Raw genomic sequence first — 24645 nt, 5'->3', positions numbered from 1 at the left:
GCTCGTAGTAAGGTATATTCAAGTTATAGTCTACCTGATTTTATCAGAAACTGTATGTGTAAGACGTTGATAAAATTATGAGGCAAATACATAAATTTGATACTGAGTCTGCTTGCAAATAACGTTTAAAGGATTGCCACCATTCTCAACCATTTCTGTAGCAAATTAGAGCTCAAAAGGGAATTATATATAAATAATTACAATTAATTGATTAATTACAATTATTTATATCGACTGACAGTAATAACTGTAGCAAAATTAAATTGCCATCAACTGATCTGTCCGTCCAGCGAACATTCAGTGCAAGTTCATATCAACTCTAAGAAAGGATATTTTCTTGGCCACAGAAAACACCTTCTTAAGTATTAATGCATTAGAGCATGTAGTAAGGGTCAAAATCGTAAAGGGACATTAATTTGCAAGGCAAAACCAGAAACTCATGTAATTTGTGCACACAACTTTTATTAACTAAACACTAACGCCAACTAGTCTAACAAACAAACAAACAAACATACATACGTATAATCACTCATACATGGGGAAAGGGCAAGAACGGCGGCGCGGGCAAGGGATTGTTGTGTGTTAGTTTTCACCAAAACATGGCTAAATGACAACATCCCGGACTCCGCCATTCAGCAGCACGGGCTAACCAGCTACCGAGCAGACAGAGATTCATTACTATCTGGAAAGATCCGCGGAGGTGGCTTGTGTGTGTATATCAACAAAGACTGGTGTAACAATGCTGCGGTATTATCAAAACACTGTTCATCACTGGTGGAGTTTATGTTTGTGAAGTGTCGACCGTTCTATCTGCCGCGGGAGTTCACGGCCATTGTTATCGTCACGGTTTACATCCCCCTGTGTGCAAACGCTAAGGATGCGCTTCATGAACTGTATAGCGCTATCATTGAACATCAAAAAAATAACCCTGACAGCTTTTTCATCATAGCCGGTGACTTTAACCAAGCAAACTTAAAGACAGTTTTGCCAAAGTTCTACCAACATGTGAACTTTGCAACAAGGGGAAACAACGCAGTGGACTTTGTTTACACAACAGTAAAGAACGCTTATAAGGCTGTACCCCGCCCCCACCTCGGGTACTCAGACCACATCTCTGTTATGCTAATCCCAGCATATAGACCACTTCTCAAACTCGCCAAACCGGTTAAAAAGCAGATCACAGTATGGCCAGACAATGCCACCTCAGCACTATAGGACTGCTTTCAGTGCAAAGACTGGACCATGTTTAAAGAGGCAGTCACCTACAACAACCACACAGACCTGCATGAGTACATTGAACCTGTGACTGCTTACATCAAAAAGTGCACTGATGATGTGACAGTCACCAAGACCATCACCACACGTGCAAAGCAGAATCCATGGATGACAGCAGAGGTTCGTGGGCTGCTAAAAACCAGAGATGAAGCATTCAGATCAGGAAATAAAGCAGCCCTCAAAACAGCAAGAACCCATCCTGTGGCATCAAAAATGCAAAATGGTCATATGCTCAAAAAATCAACAATCACTTCACAGACAGCAGAGACACACGGAGCCTGTGGCAAGCCATTCAGACCATCACTTACTACAAGCCTGTGATGATGACACATCCCTCCCCGATGCACACACTTTTATTCACGGTTTGAAATGCAGAATGACACACCTGCACAAAAACTGCCCACACCTCCCAACGACCGGGCGCTCTGTCTGTCCAGCTGATGTAAGGAAGACTCTATCTAGGATTAACCCACGCAAGGCTGCGGCTCCTGACAACATACCTGACCGTGTTCTGAGAGACTGTGCTGCACAGCTGACAGATGTCCTGAACAGATATCTTCAACACCTCGCTGAGCCAGGCAGTCGTCCCCACATGTCTCAAATCCACAACAATCATACCGGTACCAAAGAAATCGCCTGTGTCCTGTCTAAATGACTACAGTCCCATAGCACTGACTCCAATCATGATGAAGTGCTTTGAGAGGTTAGTCATGCACAACATCAAAACCTGCCTCCCCAACACACTCGACCTGCTCCAGTTTGCATACCGTCCAAACCGCTCTACGGACGATGCAATTTCCTCCACCCTCCACCTGGCTCTTACCCACCTAGAAAATAAAGACTCCTATGTTAAAATGCTGCTCATTGACTTCAGCTCGGCATTGAACACAATAATCCCACAACAGCTCATAAAGAAACTAAACCTGCTGGGCCTGAACAATTCCCTTTGTAATTGGATCCTGGACTTTCTAACCGGAAGACCTCAGTCAGTCCGTGTCGACTACAACACCTTGAGCACTAGCACACTGAGGACAGGTGCCCCACAAGGCTTTGCGCCCAGCACGCTGCTCTTCACACTGCTGACCCACGACTGCACTGCCAAGTTCAGCTCCAACCACATCATCAAGTTTGCTGATGACACAAAAGTGGTAGGTCTCATCAGCAACAACGATGAAACGCACTACAGAGAGGAAGTGGCACAGCTGGCTGAATGGTGTGGCACTAACAATCTGTCCCTCAATGTGGAGATGACAAAGGAGGTTGTGATGGACTTCAGTAGAAACTCCGTTGACCACCCCCCACTGACCATTGACAGCTCGACTGTGGAGAGAGTCAGTAGCACTAAATTCCTGGGGGTGCACATCACAGAGGATCTCACCTGGACCACCAACACCATGTCACTCTCCAAAAAGGCACAACAGCGCCTACACTTTCTCCGCCGGCTGAAAAGAGCAAGTCTCCCTCCACATTCTACAGGGGCACCATTGAGAGTGTGCTGACCAGCTGCATCACTGTCTGGTACGGGAACTGCAGTGCTGCTGACCGCAAGACCCTCCAGCAGACAGTGAACACACCTGCAAAGATCATCGGTGCCCCTCTCCCCTCCTTCCTGGACATTTTCCTTGCACGATGCTCCAGCAAAACCAACTGCATCGTGAAGGACTCCACCCATCCCTCCCACAGTCTCTTGCAGCTCCTACCATCAGGAAGACGGTACCGGAGCATGAGAGCCCTCTCCGCCAGACTGCTCAACAGCTTTTTCCCCCAGGCTGTGAGAGCCCTGAACTCAAAAAATCCTGCCCCCTCTGAAACCCCATGAAAACCCCTACCTCCTGAAACATGGACCCCCCCCCCAACCTTACCACACCAAAGAAAAAACTATATGAAACTTTTTTTTGTGCAATTCGAAGTGTGCTACACACAGGTGAGTGGGCCTGTACAAACCACCTGTAGTAACACTCTCTCCTCTATGTGCACTAGACACTTTACACAAAATGCTGCGTGTACACAATCCCACAAAAGACTCAGCAATATATGTATGTTTACATGCTCATGCACTGTTCCCTAACCAGCTGCTTGACTCAAAATGTTTCTCCTTGCTTCACAAATACTGTACATGTGTACAGTATTTGTGAAGCATTCGTATAGTTTGTATTTTTTTATCTTTTATTTGTTAGTTTGTATAGGGTAAATATTTATGTGAAGCTTTCGTATAGTTTGTATTTTTTTATCTTTTATTTTCTAGTTTGTATAGGGTAAATATTTATGTGAAGCATTCGTATAGTTTGTATTTTTTACCTTTTATTTTTTAGTTTGTATAGGGTAAATACTTATATATATATATATATATATATATATATATATATAGTATACTTATAGTTAAAATCTGTCAGTAGGTTAGTTGTGTATAGGTTTATAGTGTTTTTTTACTTCATTGTTGTATGTCTGTATTTATGTAGCACTGTGGTCCTGCGAGGTATGACATTTCGTTCCACTGTATGTCCCCACATGTAGCGGAATGACAATAAAGCTCAACTTGACTTGACTTGAAATGAGAGTTGATGGATGAAGCCATCAGGAAAACCAGAGAATGCAGTTATGGAAAAAGTCATTTAACCACCTGAGTAAAACCATCAGCACCGTTTATAACAGGGTCTATATTCCAAAGATGATCTGAGGTAGAAATGTTCTTTCCAGGTAGAGAGTGGAAAAGAGCTAAGAAAGAGATCTGCTGAGGTCCGAGGATCCTTGGTTGAATGGAAAGTCAAGGCCGCATGGCCTGGCACAAAAACTTAGAGGGTCCAGAAAAAGTTCTAGCTCACATCCTCTTAGGATTTAACAAAACGGCAGACTGCCAGGGCATCACTTACGTGAGAGCTTTATCTGCTATAGAGGTCACACCTCTGGGAGTCAAAGGGCCTATGGTGACTTGAACTTTTGGAGGGAAAGTTTACAACTCTTTGTCTCCATGCATGGTAATTTGCATATGAACCGGATTGGAGGTTGATATACAAACTATTAAAGATTCTTAGAACACTTATATGTTGCATAGGTATCAACATATAATATACACTCTCAATTAGATCATCCGAAGACGAATTGATAGAGACCGTGCCAGGTTACGTATGTAACCCAGGTTCCCTGAAGGGAACGAGAGCTGCGTCAAAATGCATATGGGAACGCCATCAGCGTGACCGACGCTCTGAATATCGTCTACAACTAGTCCAATGGAAGGGCGCGGCATCACGGGCGGGGTGACGTCACAACCAGGAAGTATATAAGCACGTGCGGCGGAGCCGGCGTCAGCTTCAAGTCATGAAGCAAGCGCTGGCAGGGATGCCGGAAGTGTGGCACGAGACGCAGCTCTCGTTCCCTTCAGGGAACCTGGGTTACATACGTAACCTGGTACGTTCCCTTCCAGGAACTTCGAGCTGCGTCAAAACGCATATGGGAACGCTATACCAACGCCGCCAGACTGACAAGTCCCTGCCTGGTGACAGGCTGAGAGGACGGAGGAGCCTGGAGTGGCTCGGATGTCGAGGTTATAGAACCTGGAAAATGTCAGGGGCATGGACAATCCAGCAGCATCGCAGATGTCCTGAATAGAGACACCTGCCCAGAAGGCCTTGGAGGCCGCCACACCTCGTGTTGAGTGCGCTCTGACTCCCGACAACGGGGGACGCTCAGAGGCCTTGTATGCCAGATGGATGGCATCCACTATCCACCTCCTAAGAGTGGGCTTCGTGGCAGGAAGACCCCTCTTAGGCAGACCAAAGCACTCGAGCAGTTGGTCCGACTTTCTCCACAGGGCAGCTCTGTGGATGTATGCGTCCAGTGCTCGCACTGGACACATACAGTTGTGCCTTTCCTGGTCTGGCTCCCTGAAGGGAGGAGGACAGAAGGCCTGGAGTACGACTGGCTGTGGTACGACCGTCGGAACCTTCGGTACGTACCCCGCACGGGGGTAGAGAAAGGTTTTTGCCGAACTGGGCGCAAAGTCAATGCACGAAAGGGCCGCAGACAGGGCCTGAAGGTCACTCACCCTCCTCAGAGAAGTGATGGCCAACAAGAAGACGTCTTGATGGTGAGGAGTCTATCCGTTATCTCTTCAATGGGCTCAAAGGGTGCCTTGCACAAAGCCTCCAGTACCACAGCCAGGTCCCACGGGATCGTACAGGCGGCCTCAGCCTCAGCGCACCGCGGAGGAAACGTGTAACCAGGGGGTGTCTACCCACTGACTGGCCACCGATAAGGGCGTGGTACGACGAGATAGCTGCCACATAGACCTTAATAGTGGAGTGGGTTAACCCTGTGGAGAAACAGGCCTGCAGGAACTCCAGGACTGGGCGAATCGGGCAGTTGACTGGGTCGAGCTGGCGGTCCCCGCACCAAGAAGTGAAGAGTTTCCACTTCAAGGCGTACAGTTTCCTCGTGGAGGGATTCCGGATTGGAGGATGGTCTCGACAAACTCGGTTGACAGACCGGAAGCTATGACTTGTGCCCCCTCAGAGGCCACACCCACAGCTTCCACAACTCCGGGCGAGGGTGCACAGTGGTGCCCCTGGCCTGTGAGAGAAGATCTCTCCTGATCGGAACCGGCCACGGGGTGCCGTCGAGGAGAGAAATCAGGTCCGAGAACCATACTCGGCCCAGCCAGAACGGCGCTACCAACGGTAGACTGACCGTGTCCCAGCACACTCTCGCCAGAACTCCCGGGAGCAGAGCGATCGGGGGGAGAGATGTACAGACGAAGCCTCAGCCAGGTCTGTACCTCCAAATCTGCTTCACCCCTCGGGGTGAAGCATCCATTCCCCAGGCCTCGGCCCCTGTCTCGACAGGACGCCTGCTCCCACATAAATATGCCCAGGAATGTGCACAGCTCTCAGTGATAGGAGGTTGCCCTGGGACCACACAAGGATCTGGTGTGCCAGCTTATACAAGGGGCGCGACCGCAGACCTCCTTGGTGGTTGATGTAAGAAACCACTGCCGTGCTGTCGGTGCGGACCAGCACGTGGTGATCTCTTAGGTCTGGGAGAAAGTGCTTGAGTGCACGGAACACAGCTAGGATCTCTAGCCAGTTGATATGCCACGTCAGGTGGCGACCACTCCACAGACAGGGTGGCCACTCATGACCGCACCCCAACCGGTGAGGGAAGCATCCGTGGCAAGCGAGACGCGGCGACAGGAGCTCCCAACACCGGGCCCTGAGACAAGAACCAAGGTTTCCTCCACATGTTTAAGGCACGGACAGCGGCGTGACACTTTGACAGCGCGGAGCAGGTTTCCCCTCAGGGAAACCCCCTTGGTCTTGGGCCACCACTGTAGGGGCCTCATGTACAGCAGGCCGACGAAATCACGTTGGACGCAGCTGCCATGAGCCCAAGCAGCCTCTGAAACTGCTTGACAGTGAGTGGCTGGCCTTCTCGTACTCTCATGACTGTCGTGAGGATCGACTCATCGAATCCCACACTACGCCTAGATAAGTGGTTCTCCGAACTGGAGAAAGCACACTCTTCTTGGCGTTTAGTCTTAACCCCAAGACTTTCATGTGGGCGAGAACGACACCTCGATGCCGCAACGCCACCCGCTCTGATTGAGCGAGGATCGACCAATCGTCGATATAATTGAGTATACGGATGCCCTGCAATCGCAACGGGACCAGAGCCGCATCCACACACTTGGTGAAAGTGCGGGGTGAGAGTGCTAGGCCGAGGGGAAGAACCCGATACTGATACGCTTTGCCCCCGAAAGCGAACCTCAGGAACTCCCTGTGAGAGGGAAGGATGGGTACATGGAAACAGACATCTTTTGAGGTCTATCGTGACAAATCAGTCCTCGGACCTGATTTGAGACACGATCTGCCTGACAGTAAGCATCTTGAACTTCAGCTTTCTGGCTGAGCGGTTCAGAAGACTCAAATCTAGTATGGGCCTCAGCCCCCCATCCTTCTTTGGAACAATGAAGTACCGGCTGTAGCAGCCGGCGTGGACTTCGTGAGGAGGAACCAACTCGATGGCTTCCTTCCTCAGCAAAGTATCGACTTCTTGTTCCAAAACCAGAGCCTGCTTGGGGCGGACCGCAGTCACACAAACACCGTTGAATGGCGGAGGTAGCCCATCGAACTGGATGCAATAGCCAATCTCTATCGTCCGCAGGACCCAACGAGACACATTCGGCAGTCGCTGCCAGGCTGCCAAATGATCTACTAAGGGAATCAGTCTCTCGAGACTGACCTCTGGTGTCAGAGAAGCGGCCAGACCACTGCCTCGCTGCGGCGCACCGGCAGGAGACGCGCGATCTGGCAGCTGAGGCGAGTTTCTCAGGCCCGCTGAAATCACAGGCGGAAGAACCTGAGAGTAACACTCGCTGGGACCTGCTGTGCCCTGGAACTGCAGGGTTGACAGACAAATCCCCGGAGGGCACCGAGGGGAGACGGTCACCGTGTGCCGCGGTGCAAGCCGCTCCACCCCAGTAGGGGTCGTCCTCCGTAGTCCTGGGGCTCGCCCGTCAGGACCTCTGAACGAACCAGACCCTGCAAGGCAGGACCCAAAGAGATACATTCGGCAGCTCGCTGCCCAATGATCTACTAAGGGAATCAGTCTCTCGAGACTGACCTCTGGTGTCAGAGAAGTGGCCAGACCGCTGTCTCAATGCAACGCACCGGAAGGAGACGCGTGATCTGGCGGCTAAGGCGAGTTTCCCAGGCCCGCTGTATTCACAGGCGGAAAAACCTGAGAGAAACACTCGCTGGGACACGCTGTGCCCTGAAACAACTGCAGGGTTGGCAGACAAGTCCCCGGAGAGCACCTGAGGGGAGACGGTCACCGTGTGCCACGGTGTAAGCCGCTCCACCCCAGTAGGGGTCGCCATCCACGGTCCTGGGGCTCGCCCCGTCAGGACCTTTTTGTGCGAGGAGCTGGTATGCGGAGGAGGCTGCGCCCGCCCAGCAGCCACCTGAGTTTAGAGAGCGCGCATACCCTCTGCCCACAACCAGGGCAGGAGCCTTCAACGAGGGAGACAGATAGCTCGCAAGTGTCTGTTCAACCCGCGGCATCGCCGCGTACCCGCGCTCACTCAGTTCCCGCGGGAACGAATGGCCGGGACGAAAGGTTTCGAGCCCCACGAGTGCAGCCACCGCTCTGCTTCGGCAAAAGCGGGACCGACACCGCTTGGAGAGCTTGCTTTTTTTATTGAAATTGTCGGTCACCTAAAACCAGCTATCTTCCCTCAAGATATAATTCCTCCTCTTTTTCTTAGACAAATCATGGACACAGTTGTTTCTGGTCTGTTATTGGTTATTAACAAATGTTTGTATACTTCTGTTGTTCCTTCCCTAACAGTCTTAAATGTGCTGTGGTGACGCCATATCTTAAAAAACCAAACCTGGATCCTTCCTCTTTCCAATTTTCGTCCTGTTTCTAATCTACCCTTTATCTCAAAGATCCTTGAGAAAATTGTCTTGACTCAATTACAATCTTATCTGACTGCTAATTCTGTTCATGAGATGTTTCAATCTGGCTTAAAAGCTTTACACAGTACTGAATCTGCCCTTTTAAGAATCTCAAGTGATATCTTTACAGAAACTGACTCTGAGAAATCCATGGCTTTAGTTTTATTAGATCTGAGTGCTGCTTTTGATTAAATAAATATAGTAATCATACAGTTCTATGATACATATCAAGGTATTACCATCTGATGTATTACAGTAATATCACAGAACATGAGAAAATGCAATTATAGCATATAGATTTAAAACAATTGATAAAAAGTAGCAGCACAAAATGTTTTCAAAGTTGTAATTATAAACATTTATTTTAACATTAATTATTTTAATCTTGTATTTCATTTTAGGAGTATATATTCATTTATTATAATAGACATGTGTGATGATCAGTGGGCTTGAGTTTTTACCTCCATAGTTTAAGGATGGGCCAAAATATGGATAGAGTTTTTCAGTGAAAGACTGAGCAGTGAAAGAGTAGATATGAGAGCTGGACTCCACATCATAAAAGGAGACCAGACCCTCCTCATAATCCACAAACACACCGACCCACTGCGGCTTCACTCTCAGAGACAGAGAGACAGGAGAATCATCACAGGCTATATATTCATCTTCATTCCTCAGAATCACAGTCCAGTATCCATTTCTGGGACTTGCTGTGATCTTTCCCTTCCTGTGAATGGATTCTCTGGCCACTCCTAAATCCCAATCAGTCTTTCCCTTCACCTGCACCTCAAAATAAAATTTCCCTGAGGAGAATCCCTCCTTTCCCAGGATACAGGCACATTTATCAAATCTCTCTGGTTTGTCTGGGAGTTTTTGTCTAATGTCTCCTTGTCTCACTTGTTTTCCATCATCAGACAGAATGAGTTCAGGATGAGCTGTATCAGGATCCAGAGTCACATCCACTGAGAAAACACAGAATATCAATCAAACTTCACAATACACAGATTCTGTGATGATGATGTTTCTAATATTTAATCCAGTGTTTAATCAGATTGTAGAGCAGTAATGAATCTGTGAGTGTATGAATGTAAACTAGTGTAGTGCAGACAGCACACTGTACCTGCATACTGCTGCATCCACTTCAGCTCTGTAGAGACACATGACAAGAAACACATAATCAGACCTAAAGGTTAGGAACAACTGTACTCTGATTTTGCTGTAATTGTTTAAAGCAAATTGCTTTAGACTGGGGTGCATTGTACCCCACCCATGGGGGTGTTTTGCTCCATACAGTAGGTGGGGTAAAACAGCCCCTTAGTACAAATGACATTTTTTATAAAAATCTAATAACATAAAAACTCTGAACATTTTTCATACTTTGTTTATAATTTGTGTCATTGTCACTAAAACTATGATAACTTTTCTGAACACATTTAACTTTTGTTTCACAGAAAAGAATTACACAGTTCTTAAGGAGGGCGTTTTCTCCCAATCTACCGTATATTTAAAGAATTGAATAAATCATCATGTTTCTATCTGATCAGTGTATGTATTGATGTACCAGTTTGTGTGAGTTTGTCATCTATAGTGTCCTTCAGTTGGTTCAGAGCTCTCCTCAGAGTCTCCAGACTCTCATCAGTCTTCATACTGATCTCAGGCCAGTTCCTGGTGTTTCTAGAGCTGCACAGGGATGAGTGAATCTACAGCAGGAGAGAGGAGCAATCCTTCAGCATGGGGAGTGTTATGGTGTCATATACAGCATTATCATTGATCAGAGAGATCATGTTGACTGACCTGTAGGAGGTGGAGGTGATCTTCAGTGTGTGAGAGCTGCTCCAGCTCAGTGTTTCTCATCTTTAGCTCAGTGATCTCCTGCTCCAGCTCTTCAATCAGCTCTTGCTCCTGTTTCTCTGCTGCTTTCTGCTGCTCCTCCATCATCTCCAGCAGTTCAGTCTGATATCTCTCAATGGAGCGGATGAGATCAGTGAAGAGCTCCACACGGGCTGCTTTCTCCTTCTCTGTGTTTCTCTGCTCAACCAGAGACAGTCAACAAATTATTAGCAGTGTTTGCTAAGAGAAGAATCTGTGTTACTATTAGGCCTTTTATTGTGGCCAGCCTAAAGTACACCTGTGCAATAATCATGCTGTCTAATCAGCATCTTTATATGCCACACCTGTTAGGTGGATGGATTATCTCGGCAAAGGAGAAGTGCTCACTAACACAGATTTAGACAGATTTGTGAACAATATTTGATAGAAATAAGCCTTTTGTGTACATAGAAAAAGTCTTAGATCTTTGAGTTCAGCTCATGAAAAATAGGGCCAAAAACAAAAGTGTTGCATTTATAATTTTGCTCAGTGTATATATTAAAAATATAAAAAAAATTATTGTGCAAAAATATAGACCTAATCCTATCCTTACCTAAATCTAAACCTACCCATAATTTATCCCTAAAATCAGAGGGAAATGATGGTTGAATAACAAGGGTGTAGAAGCTCTGGTTGTAAGGCTAAAATGGACATTTCCTGTAAACTTATCCCTCAGTTCTGATTGGCTGATTTGAATGTTGTTCCAGTATCAATATGGATGTTGAACCAGGAACATGTTGCACTTCGTGAAATCACGTTCACCATCTTGACAGGGCACACTGCTAAAAAATGATACTAATTTAGTTTTAAGGCAAGTGGTTGCAATCAATTTATTTCATCTACATTTATATAAACAAATTTAGTTGACTAACTTTCAACATATTTTTTCAAACTAAATGTAGCTAAAATAAACTGTTTGCAACCGCTTACCTTAAAAAAAATTAGTATAATTTTTTTCAGTGCATCTTGCTTTAATTATATTTATTATGGATGTCTTATATAACCAAACTTCAACACATAATGGCAGATCACGTAAATGCAGCCGATGATGCTCTGAAGTGATGCTCCAGTGATCAAGAATATTTCAATAGACAAGTTTTCCTTCGATTCCTCCTTCGTTGGATCCTTTGCATCTTAAGGTGGTGGAGTTAATGGCAGGTTCACACTGAACAATTTTAGCCCCAATTTTCACTCACCAATGGTTTTTTGGAAATCGCCATCAGTGACAAAACTGGGTAGTGTGTGTTATCAAAGACACAATCTGAGAGAAGAGTCAATGCATTGCTGATGCTTGTGAACTATCTGGCATGCTAAATATCTGGACCTGTTGTCGACTCACAGTACTGCAGTGCGAAATGTGTTTTGATTGGAAATATATTCTTCTTTTTTATCTTTCACTGCAAATCACTGTACAGACAACTTGGACTGCAAGCTTTTTGCAGGCTACCATTTTTGCCAGGAATAAATACATTCTTGCCGGAGAATGCCTATCTTCCGCGTGATCTTACATTATTATTATTATTATTATTATTATCAGTTCTCGTGTGCTTGCTTGTGAAACGTAGTTTGTAGACCTGACAGAGTTGTCAGCGATTCTTCTTATTGAGAAGTTGTGTAATGTGTGATCCCTGTCACCAATCCATCATGTGGTGTGAGAAGAGCAGCGATCTGACGGCTTTGAGAATCGTGCAGTGTGAACCCGGCACTCAAGGGAAGGAAGTGAGGAAAGGACACGAGGATGCACAAATAAAAAATGAGAAGCACCTGCTAAGTTTCAAGCAGGATAAATCTGCCTCCGAAGAGCACTTCAGAGTATCATGGCCGCCGTACTGCATACAACTGATGGACATTTTTGACTTCCATGATCCTTTGTGCATATTTGATTTGTGATGCAGATCTTGTAAAATGTCACAAAAGTGTTTATAAGGAACTGGTTTTGGTTTCCTACACCCTTCATTCCTTCAAAGCTCTCACTCTGGAGGGTTAACCCTTAAAAGGGACTAGGACATACAGTAGTGATGAGCCCTTCAGAATAGAACACAGCTACCCAACTATACTAATGCAACACAATTATGTATAATATTTAAATGTATTTAATTTTTTCATTTTTTTAAACTCACTTTTCTGACTTCTGCTGAGTGTTTGATGTCTTGAATCTTCTTGATTCTGTCTTGGATCGTCTTCTGCACGTCTTTCTGTGTCTTCATCAGTTCAGTCTATAGAGAGAACAACACAAGACACATTTATCATAACACTGATCAAATCATAACACTGATCCCAATATGTTTTCACAATGAGCTTTTATTTCACAATATTAAATAAAATCTGATTCCTCGTGATATCAGTGCTTTAAAAGCATAATAACTTCTACCTTCTTCTGTTGACTCTCCTCTTCTATAGGAACAGTGTTGTGGTTCTTGTGGTCAGTCGCAGTACAGAACGAACACACACACGTCTGATCATCTCTACAGAACAGCTCCAGAGGTCTCTCATGTTTCTGACATATATAGTCCTCCAGATTACTCACAGGCTCCATCAGTTTGTGTTTCTTCAAACCTGCCACTCTCAAATGAGGCTCCAGATGAGTTTCACAGTAAGAGCTCTGACACACCAGACACGACTTCAGGGCTTTCAGCTTTCTTTCCTCACAGATGTCACACAGAACTTCAGTTGTTTTCTCAGGACTTTTCTTTTTACAGTGATCTACGAGCTCTCGGAGTGTGGTATTAGTCTTGAGATCAGGTCTTTGCTTGAATGTTTCTTTACAGTATGGACAGCTGCAGGTCTGGCTGTTGTCCCAGCACTTATTCAGACAGGTCTTGCAGAAGTTGTGTCCACATGGAGTCGTGACCGGATCAGTGAACACCTCCAGACATATCGAGCACTGAATCTCCTCAGTCAGTGAACTAATGGAGGATGACATTACTGGAAAGAGACATTATTTAGGATTAGTGTGAACTCCTTCAATACTGTTTATAAAGAATCCCATGATGCACCTTGTGAAGCTGGATGAATGTAAAGAGTGTTTAGAGACAAAGAGTGCTGACTAAAGAAACTCAAATATAAAGAGATCATGTTCAGTCAGCTGGTTATTATTGTAAAATAAACCCTAATGTGAAGCTCATTTCATGACCACTTACCTAATAAATACATTAACAAGAAATATTGACATAAGCTGAAATTATTTAATTATCTGCTGTACATATTAAACATTATTTGAGAAGAGTAAAAGTCATTCATACACTCAGTGTTTTCTGGGTTATTGACTTACTTGGAGGATTATATTCATAACTCTGTCTCCTGGTTTTTCTTGCTGTTGTTGATGTTGGTGAAGACTCTGCCATCGTTCTTTATCTCTTCAAACCTTTTCAAGAACAAATATTGTATTTTACAGCAAAAGTTATTTTCTCTTTTTTAGAATTAAAATCAAATTAGATCATGACAACTATATCAATATTTATATTAAATAAGTTAAACCTTGTTTATAAGTGAGATAAACACAATCATTCATTTGAAACACAGACTCATGAACTCACTGAACAATCTGAGCTGTTTAGATTAAAGAAAGTACAAAGAATATATATTAAAAAATAAATAAAAAAAAGATAATTTTCAGGTGATGTGTAATTGTTAATAAGAGATTACAGATTTGGACCTTTTCAGGTTGCAGATGGACTGAAAATGAATTCCCAAAACTATTGACAATTTCTTGAAGACACTTTCTTCAAACAGTGATACAAGAAGAAGTCAGCAGCATCCAGAAAGACCACGATCTTTATGCAGGACAAAGCTCCACCGCATGCAGTCAAGTATTCACTGATTGGCTGCCAGAAAAGGCTTCAAAGATGACAGAATAATGTCCTGCTCCCTTCCTCTCCTGATCTGAACCCAGTTGAGAACTTGTGGGTCGTTCTCAAGCATGAGGTTTACAGTGAGGGAAAACAGTACACATCTCTGAGTCTGTGGTGGTATTTCTACAACTGATCGAGAACAAATCTCTGACTAACTGTATGTAGAGGCGGCTCATGAAAGTCATTGAGAAGAAGGGTGGCTACACTGGCCACTGAATACTTTGAAAGGACAGTAAGATATTATTACATTTTTGTATTTTGTTTTCTATTTTTTTCTTGTTTACTAATTGTTTCACACTGAGATAAATGAAGAAACGTCCTTTATAATCGCATTGGCTAATAATTTTGCACAAAAATATTTGAGAAAGTTGTTGTAATTGTAAAAGAGAGACAAATCTAACTTTTTGTTTTAAACACGTCATTTTTAAAAACAAAATAAAGTTTAGGACTTACTCATAGCATTGTACTTATTCAACCATAAAATGAATCATTAAAACACATATTGCACAATAGTTAATGCAGCAGGTTTGTTCAGTTTTTCAGCAGGTTATTTACTTCCTGTTTCTTTAGTCTTTATGTCATGTGACAAAATGACAGAAACACCGAACTTTGTTCAATCAAATGACACACTGTTAATACAATTCTGACACAGTTTCAGTGAATTAATCAACTAAAGCAGCTGAGTATTTGACGCTTAAACCTGCTTCTGTTCAACTCATTCCAGTCTGATATAAACCCTACTAAACCAGACCCCTGCCATCAGAAACCTGTTCAGGACAATTATATTTCTATCACTTACCTCTGAGTATCAGATGTGTTCACAAGGGTCTTTAATCGACTCAATATTCTGTTGTTTATAGTTTGATCTTTTCAGGCGTCCATATTGTTGCAGATTAAGTTTCTCTTTCGTTTTCTCTGAGTCTCTCACTGAACTACAGTGATGTCAGAGCTCCTCCTGTTGGTTCATGTGTGTCTTTTTGTCAGCTCATGAAGAAGATATTTTAGCAGACTTGATTATTTGGCAACATTTATGAAGAGTTTCCACGTAAATCTAGCAAAACATCTCTCTATTGTCAGCACTGAACACAGCTCTGCTGGCTCTGGTGGCGCTGCTGTGCATCACATGCTGAATAATACACTTCTGCATGCCCTCTGACCTCTTTACTTTGTTACAGATGCTGTTCTTGCAGAGTTTTACACACAAGTACATCTGATGTGTGAGCGGCCATCAGGCACAAGTGTAATAAAGAGCAATTCAGCAAAAAAGTGAAGTTTGTGTGTTGCTGCTGTTACAAAATATATATTTTTTAATGTTTGTTTCTTTCAGTGTTTTTTTGTTTGTTTAACATTGTTGGTGTATTTCATGTTTTGCAATACTAAAACCATCTGAGGTTTAAATAAACATTGTTTAAGCTGTTAATAATGTGTCTCTGTCTGTCATTGAAGTCGTGTTATTTACTGTAATGACCTTGAAAAGTAGATTCAGCATTGGGGGAAAATTAGCATATTTTTACTAAACAATAATGTGTTTCAAAGACACTCATAATTCATTTGTAACGTACTTGTGATACAATAAAGTACACTTTAATATCACTAATCAAGCATATAATTAGGCATAAACTTAAAGTGTACTAAGTATACTTGAAGTTGTTCCAATTTAGCATATAAAAGTACACTAAATACACTTAAAGTTATACTTTACTATAATTTAATTAGACCTAAAATATACTTAGAACAAAAATAGTTGTTTCAAAATAGCACACTTCAAGTTAACTAATCATTAACACACTTGAAGTACACTGACAATTAGTCCGGCTTTTTTCACTACGGTGTACAATCAGATACACTGTAAACACAGGGAAACGTTTCATAATTGCTGAGTTATTTATGTAATTGAACTGAATGACGCAGAAGACATTCTGAAGACTAAAATTCGTAAAATAAGTACAAAAGTGTTTTTGAATTAAGTCCGAGTCAGTTATCAGTTTAAAGGGTTAGTTCACCCAAAAATGAGAATTAGTCCATGTTTTACTCATCCTCAAGGCATCAGCGCGATACAAACTACATACAATGACAAAAACCATCTTTGAAAAAAAATTATTTATGTGAAATGTATGACCTATACTGGGACCAGCCACCTGGGGGGCGATCAAAACATGTTGGCTTCACTTTTCAAGACTTGTGCGGCTCACTTGATTCACCTTTACAGAATTACAACTGGTTACCTGAGAAGCTACTTATTGCTGTTCATCATTGTTGTGAATGTATCTGTATTGTAATCTAAATTATTATTGCTTCATGATATTATCATATGATAATGTGAACATTCTTGACCAGTCCTCTTAAAATTCTTTACAACATCAGTTTTCCAAAAGCTCTATATTTGTTAAAGAAAGTAAAATGTGCTCATTTGCAAGTATAGTAACTCATTTTTCGCTCTATAGATTTTTTTCTTCTTCTGTCTTGACATGAAGCTCAATAGACACCTCTGAGTCTTTATTTGAGTCTCCAGCAGTGATTCACACGTTTCTGAGGTTCATGCAGCAGGAGACTGAAGCCGTGCTTTCTGCTTTGCTCCACTTCTGAAGGTGTGAAAAACTGTTAGTCACTTTAGCTTCACATTCTGGTGAGGGCTACATGTCCCCCGATGAGACAACTTCTTTCAAGAGACATTATCTGAACTCATGTAACAAAGGTCCCCTCTTAGACTCATTTTAATAGGTGAGGAAAACTTTGGAAAGGATCTAATAATCCTGCAGTGTTCTCTGTTTACTCTTAATGGTGACAAAGTTGGACTCTTTGATCTGCAACATCGATATTGTCGATAACCACAGAAAATAAAAGCTTGTTTAAAGTATTACAATCCCTTACTAAGGAAGACTAACAGTTGCTGTCCATTGATTGTCCCATAGAAGTGGCTTTCTGTCAATGTACATTAAGGTATAGGTCAAAATTACAGGTACCATCAGTAGAGCTTTTACCAACACCCTCAGCTTTAAAATGCTTTTTAAAGATTTTCTTTCATATGAACACCATTTACAGATAGGTGTTGACAGTAGATTATAAGGTAATTATTGCAAAATAATTGCATTTCTTTGTTGGTTTTGGATTCTTTAAACAGAGAAATTGAACTAAATGTGAACTTGTTAAAATGTGCAAAAACAGATGCATCACATCACATGCAAACACTCCCACATCTTTTGATGTTGCTCTGACCGCAAAGAAACCAAAGCGTGCATTAAAAAGCAGTTATTTCCTCAGTGCTCTTACATTTGATGTTGTTGGATGTCTGAAGAAACATATTGACTTTTTGCTGAGAGAACAGGCAGCAAGATGGATCTTCGCAGAAATGTGATTTTATATTACTTCTTGGCATTCACCTTTTTCAGATTGGCAGGTAATTGTTACTTATCTGTTACAGTTTGATTACAAAGCTCACAATCTCTAACCGCCTTTGAAATCTCTATTCCAGATTTCTCCGAGGTGTCCATTGTTGGAGGAAAAGATGTCAAGAAACCTCAACCATGGATGGTGTCCATTCAGAAGGACCAGATCCATGTGTGTGGAGGAATCCTGATTCAAGACCAGTGGGTTTTAACTGCAGCACATTGCCAACAGTAAGGCAACCACTTTGGGCATACAAATGAACTTGTAATATCTATGTGAAGCATAATATAACCTTTCAAGGAAAAAAATATACATTTATAAATCAGTATTTTTTTATGTTAGTAATTTTGTAATAGTGTAAAATTAGTATTTTTCCTCATTTTTATTTATTTATTTTGTTTATTTACTTGTAATAAAATATTTCAGGAAAGAATATAAATCTATAAATAAGAGCATGCAATCAAAGGTGTCATGCATCTAATTTTCTCTTTTCATTTTTTCTCCATTTTTTTCCACAAAAATAATAATCTAAATTAAAGATACAATCCGTTTTCTTTTTCAGGAAACCCATTACATCTGTGACAGTTCTCGTAGGATCTCTGTCTCTGAGTAAAGGCACTCAGCGTGTTGGCATCCTCAGGTACGAGTACCCGAAAACATTCAATGTAAAGACTAAACGAGATGACATCATGCTCATTAAGGTAAGGATGAATTAAGCGTAGTTGTTGTTTAGACATGGTGAGTGTATGAATTTTTCCCTGTATGCATTTGAGTGTTGTTGTTTTTTTCAGCTAAGCAAAAAAGTGAAAGCGAAACCTAAAAAAATCCCTAAAAAGGAACACGACGTTCCACCTGGAACAAAATGTGTCGTGACAGGTTGGGGAACCACTAATGCTGAAGTCAGGGAACTTTCTGATAAACTGCAGATGCTAGAGGTGACAGTGGTGGACAGGGACGTGTGTAACTGCTACTACAACAGAGATCCTGTGATCACCAAAGACATGCTGTGTGCAGGAAACAAGCAAGAAAAGAGAGGCATCTGTTGGGTATGTCATTATTGTGGTCTTTCGTTTATGGCTGGTTGCAGCCTCTCTGAAATCATCCCTATACCTGTCTAAATGAAGGAGAACCTTGTGATCTTTTTCAGGGAGATTCCGGTGGACCACTGGACTGTAAGAAAAACATAGTTGGAGTGGTCTCAGGGTCAAAAGAATGCGGTAATCCCAAGGAACCAACTGTGTACACTTTTCTATCCGAAAGACACATCCGCTGGATCAATAACATACTGAAAAAGCAATTCAACAGCACAACCTTTTAAGAAGCTGAACATCTCCAGCATATAGACTTTTGGTTGTAAGATTGCTGTAACAAAACCAAAAATACTGAAAAAAAAATATTTTGGAATTAAGATTAAATATATATTCACAAAGCAATACTGTATTATTTTTCACACATTTTTAAACAAGTAGAAGAATTGAGCTATCTGAAAATCATGTAAATGTATCCAATACTGCATTAAAACAAATTCAATGAAGAATAGTTTTCCTCTGGGGTTTATTATTGATGGACACACTCTTGTTATAGTTAAACAAAGACCGGAAGATGACCAACAATTTCTGGTGAAACTCATGAAAAGGAATCATATTTCTTTTTATGTTTTTTTTTTACATTTGAACAGATATTCACAAACCAAACAGTTATTTTAAATTATAATAATACGTCACTGTTTTTTTTTTTTTTACTGTATTTTTGATCCAATAAATGCAGCATTGGTGAGCAGAAGAGACTTCATTCAAAAACATAAAATAAATATTTTTAAAAAAGTTATTTCATTTTAATTAAACGATTAAGGCACCAAGCATTTCATTTAGAATAATGTGCATCACTGAACTGTTCACCATAATGCCAGGAATAAGAAATAATAGAAGTAAATAATCACACACTTAGAGTCTATTCCAATTGTTTACCCGTCGTAAATCAAGCAAGTCCTGCAGCATGAAGCGAATTCTGGAAGAGGTTTTCTGCTCCTTAATAATTTTCTCCATCTGGTTAAAATATTGATCCATTCGGGGCTGAAAAGACAAAAAAAATACAACGTGAGTCTTAAATTATATATTATTGAAATAAATATTTTAAATAATATATTTTAACATCATTATGTATTTTATCATTTACATTTTTAATTTTGTTGTATGTTTCTGTTGTTTTTATTACTTTTTATTTTTATTATTCTATATACAATTTTAAATTTACATTTTTTTAAAAGTTATGTAATGAGCGTGTGTCACCTTGGCCATCTTGAAGTCCAGCTCTTTCCCGATGGTGGACAGCAGGCAGCAGACACACTCCAGACTCTCCTCCTCCTGCTTCTTCAGCAGTTTGACGATGCAGTCGTGCATGATGGCCTCCGTCAGCATCCTCAGCTTGAACAGCTCCCCAATGAACTTGATGTTGCCTAGCGACCGTTGCTGGGCTTTGTCTTTGGCATCCTCCAGCTCCTCCTTCAGCCTCTGCTTCTCCTCTTCCTGAAGGGGCAGAGGCAGGACAAATGCAAATATGTATATATTTGTATTTACATAGAACATAAATAAGAATATAAATATACACATATTTGCATAGTGTCTTCTTGATATGAATCGTAATTGCAAATCATAATACGTTTAGAACAGCAGTCAAACGTGACAGTATGTCGTGCTCTTTGAAGTTGCTGATTATGAAACAACAAAAGCTGCGGATTATTTAAATACATAGACTGCATGTGTTAGAATGAAGGGTGTGCCCCCCCCCCCCCACGATTTAACATTTGAAAAAATTAAGCCAGCAATAAATATTGGTATTGTAAAATCAATTAATTTCTTAAATTCTTCATTTTTAAATTTTTACAATGAAATATTATAATATTAATATTTATTTTGTTTCATACTTTTATATCAATCGTTATACTGACTTATAATCAAAAAAGTAAAATACAAAAAAAACAAAAAACAATACTAATACAGTAAAAATGTAAATAAATATATATTTATTATTACACTGTAATATTCCAATAGTAGTATTTATTTTGTTTTCTGTTTTTTAAATAAGAACAACAATAATGGTTATATTAATACTTACATTTTTATTAAATAATAAGAACAATAATAATTGTATTATTATCAAAATCTTAAATAGTCTTTTATTTTACAGGGAAATTTTACAAAAGTAATATTTCTTATTTTGTTTTATATATTTATAATAATAATAATAATAGTTTATTACACACACAAACACACAAACTAGGGCTGGGCGATATGAGCAAACATTCATATATCTGCATTTTTTAGCTGATTTGCGGTATATATCTCATTTATACACTTCTGTATTTGGATTAAACAAACAGAATGTAACCATAGGCATATATTATGTTAAAAAAGGGTTAAAATCACATTACATTGTAACATTATAACATTGCAATCTAAAAACAAAAATAATGCTTTTAAAGCAGAAGTTAAATTGAACTAAACTAAAAATGAAAATAATGAAAAAGCAGACTAATTGAGTAAAAAGGCTGTTTTGATTACCCCATTACAGTGACATTACAGTTAGTGCTTTCATACAAATACACTTACTAGTAGGTTTACAATTCTACATATGCAACATTTATTGTTTATTAACTACAAATATTTCAGCAAAATGTCTATTTTAGTCAGTTATTGCTATTTCATTGTGCGTCTGTTTGGCGCATGTTCTTAATGAAGTCTGAAGTTTAGCGGAGAATCTAAAAGCAGAAAGCTCATGCAACCCCTATATCAGTCCGCTCAGGTGTGTGTGTGTGTGTGTGTGTGTTGTTCATACCCCTGTGGCGGCATCCAGCTCCTTCTGCTTCTCAAACGTTTCATCATTTTTGTCCTTCTCAAACTCTACCTGACAACGATTCAGCAGCAGCTTCCTGAAATTCACCGTCACTCCAGGTTTATCTGTGGTGGGAACTTTCAGCTGCGATGAGAGACAGACGATAAAACACAAACTAGATGCTGCAGGAGCTGCTTTTGCGTTCACAGTATTTGGCTCACACTCACCCCCATAAGGCCGCGGCACATGTTGGCGCAGGTGACAGAGAAGTTGGGCTCAGAAATGGCCTTCTCAAAGATGAGCTCGACCACTCCTTTCAGACGCTCCTCTGTGTCGATGGTCAGTTCTGTCATCTGCTTCATCAGCGGCTGGAACGTCTGCGGGGTCAGTCTGTTCAACACTCTCTGCAGGCGTCTGAACAGCTCCTGTGTCTTCAAGAACTCGGGCTCGTCCTCATCTGCGCGGCCACTGTGCTTCACTGACGGTTTCCAGGCCTTCTCTCCTTCATTCAGCTGGGCGTCTTCAGTGAGGGAAACACTCGAGATCATCTTCCACGGCTCCTTCCCGCACTGACCTTGACCTGAACGACTAGGGCCTCAGACCGGATGGCTAGTGAGACAGAGAAATATATGCATTATACTTATAACTATTTCCAGCGCTGGAGAGAACTCAAGGAGCGGAAGGCCTGAGATCGGACGCCGAGGTTGCTTTGTTTCTTCTCGATAGGTGACTCTGTCGTGGATAAACATAAGATATAATTCGTTTTGGGGGTAAATCTAACAGGTAATCTTTGGTCTTTATTCTATTGTTCTATTAATATGTTAAAATGAAAATAAAAAAGGCAATGTTTGATATAATATTTCGTTTCATTGTAATGTATGTACGTTCCCTGAACTACATTTCTGCTGCTATTAATATGTTTTAGGGATACGCGGTATACCGGTACTGAAAAAATACCAGTATTTATTATATTTCAAACGGTACGATATCATAAGTTTGCTCAATTCGTATTTCATATGCTGCAGTTGCAAAATGCACCTGCTGCTTCAGCCGTCATATGGTAGATTATCCAAATAAAGTGTTTGTTCGACAAGATGACAGAAGTCCATCCATTTCTTTGTTGGAAAGGTTTTAATTAAGTATAATTGTTGTCATTGTAAATATTCATTTTTCTATGGCCACGGAGGAGAATCAGAGATTGTGGGTCACATTCAGGAGACAGACACATTTATTTCAACAAATGACAACTAAATTTAAATCCCTAGAAGTTTGTGAAAAGTTTTGTAGCATTTTAAAATGCTGGTTTAATGTAGTAAGACAGTGATGCTAAAAAGACATGCAGATGAGGCCAGAATATTAATGCATTTGTTTAATTGCATGTTAAGCGTTTTCGTCCCTTTAGAAATCGTAATGAAGAAAATGCTTAAGACAGTATTTAGAACCGTCAGCTAACTTTACTTCACTATATTACAGTTAAATCCTAATGTAATCATCACAAACTATATATCATTGGAAAGGTAATTTTCCATGGCACACCTGACTGGACTTGTGGCAGCTGCCATACTCTGCAATACTCTGCCATACTCTGCCATACTCTGCAATACTCTGCCATACTCTGCAATACTCTGCCATACCCTGCCATACTCTGCCATACTCTGCAATACTCTGTCATACTCTGCCATACTCTGCCACACTCTGCAATACTCTGCCATACCCTGCCATACCCTGCCATACTCTGCCATACTCTGCAATACGGAAACACCACCCCTGGCTGCTCATTCTTGTAAAATGAACCCAGACAAGCTGATCAGGACCCAAATGTGAAGCTCATTACACGACCACTTACCAAATAAGTAAATAAATACACAACAAGAATTATTCTTGTTAAACTGAAATGATTTTATTATCTATATAAAATCCTGAACACGTATAGTGTTTTTCTGGGTTATTGACTGGAGGGAAATGTTCGATACGCTATCTCTCATGTAGCAGGATTGTGTTCAGTTTGTCTGCAGGTCATTTACTTCCTGTTTCTTTCCTGTTTGTCTTTATGTCGTGTGACAAAATGACAGAAACACCAAACTTTGCTTTACAACCAGTCAAATTACATAATTTTAATACAATTCTGATACCATTTCAGTGCAGTAAACACTTAAAGCAGCTGAGTATTTGGCACGTTTAAACCTGCTTCTGTTCAACTTATATTAGTTAAGGAAAATTTCTCTTATATTTCTGTCACTTACCGGTGAGTATCAGATGTGTTCACAAGGGCCTTTAAATGACTCAATATTTTGTTGTTTATAGAGATTGATCATTTCAGGCGTCCATATTGTTGTTGATCAAGTTAGTTTCACTTTCTCTGAACCCCTCACTGAACTACAGTGATGTCAGAGCTCCTCCTGTAGTTGTGTGTTGGTTCAGAGATTGAGGTCTCTGCAGAGTAAAAGAGGGCGTTTCTGAATTTGTGGGTGTTTTCAAACTGCTGGGAGTTTCTCAATCATACAAACAAAATGATCCCCCTTACCTAACCCCACCCCTAAACCTACCATCACTATGACGTCAGCCAATCAGGACACATGGTCTAAAAACGCCCCGATCTGGTAACTCCCATTACTTTGCTGCAGAGACCTATACTTGTTGGTTCATGCGTGTCTGTTTGTATTGGGACTGATGTTTCTGTCAGCTCATGAAGAAGAGATTTCAGCATACTTACAAAAGCTTGATTCTTTAACAACATTTGTGAAGAGTTTTCAGGTAAAATGCTGATCAATTTACAGATATTTACAGATATTCTTTTCTATTCTTATGGTAACACTTACTTGGTTTTAATATGGTGCAAATGAAAGTGAGAACAGGTTCACTGAAGAGGCAACAGCAAGACAACTACCATAAGGGAATTGTTTTGCAGGTGGTGACCACAGACAATTGCTCTCTCCTTGTCCTTTCTGACTGATTCATCTCTAGTCTTGTGTTTCTTAGGGGTC

The 24645-nt window shown here is 41.2% G+C and overlaps 3 protein-coding genes across 7 annotated transcripts in view; 1 reads left to right on the top strand and 2 right to left on the bottom strand.

Moving 5' to 3' along the window:
- LOC306879345 (E3 ubiquitin-protein ligase TRIM39-like) overlaps positions 1–15337 on the bottom strand; it is a gene marked incomplete at its 3' end in the record, with an annotated part of 33124 nt that extends 17787 nt beyond the window's left edge. For 2 of the 3 annotated variants that reach the window (XM_079432194.1, XM_079432196.1), the window contains exons 1-2: positions 15243–15335; positions 13864–13956 (exon numbers count right to left, since the gene is read on the bottom strand). In XM_079432194.1, the coding sequence (XP_079288320.1) occupies positions 13864–13936 (73 nt within the window). In that variant the 5' untranslated portion in view covers positions 13937–13956; positions 15243–15335. Of the gene's footprint in view, positions 1–9137; positions 9686–9843; positions 9871–10284; positions 10424–10517; positions 10752–12712; positions 12809–12963; positions 13518–13863; positions 13957–15242 lie in introns of those variants that run through there. The other variant, XM_079432195.1, reaches the window with a different exon arrangement.
- A 2374-nt stretch (positions 15338–17711) lies between these two features.
- Positions 17712–19362, top strand: LOC306879073 (granzyme K-like). 2 transcript variants are annotated; one of them, XM_079431776.1, is made up of 5 exons: positions 17712–17840; positions 17916–18030; positions 18393–18531; positions 18622–18876; positions 18978–19362. In XM_079431776.1, exons 1-5 carry the CDS (start codon positions 17777–17779, stop codon positions 19146–19148), a joined length of 744 nt encoding a protein of 247 aa, XP_079287902.1. In that variant the 5' UTR covers positions 17712–17776; the 3' UTR covers positions 19149–19362. The 2 variants fall into 2 exon arrangements, with proteins under 2 accessions (XP_079287902.1, XP_079287901.1); XM_079431775.1 differs by having other exon boundaries at positions 17916–18060.
- Positions 19339–24067, bottom strand: LOC306879072 (eukaryotic translation initiation factor 4 gamma 1-like). Of its 2 annotated transcripts, none has more exons than XM_079431773.1 (5): positions 23905–24067; positions 21889–22270; positions 21665–21805; positions 20119–20355; positions 19339–19902 (listed from the first exon to the last, which is right to left on the bottom strand). In XM_079431773.1, the coding sequence occupies exons 2-5, from the start codon at positions 22207–22209 to the stop codon at positions 19774–19776; spliced, it is 828 nt and encodes a 275-aa protein (XP_079287899.1). In that variant the 5' UTR covers positions 22210–22270; positions 23905–24067; the 3' UTR covers positions 19339–19773. The 2 variants fall into 2 exon arrangements, with proteins under 2 accessions (XP_079287899.1, XP_079287900.1); XM_079431774.1 differs by having other exon boundaries at positions 19366–19902; positions 21889–22393; positions 23905–24034.
- Between the last annotated feature and the right edge of the window lie 578 nt (positions 24068–24645).

Source organism: Barbus barbus (genome assembly GCF_936440315.1).
Source record: "Barbus barbus genome assembly, chromosome: 13".
Taxonomy (NCBI): Eukaryota; Metazoa; Chordata; class Actinopteri; order Cypriniformes; family Cyprinidae; genus Barbus; species Barbus barbus.
The sequence above is the reverse complement of the archived record's forward strand: the minus strand, read 5'-3'. Positions and strand labels throughout refer to the sequence as shown.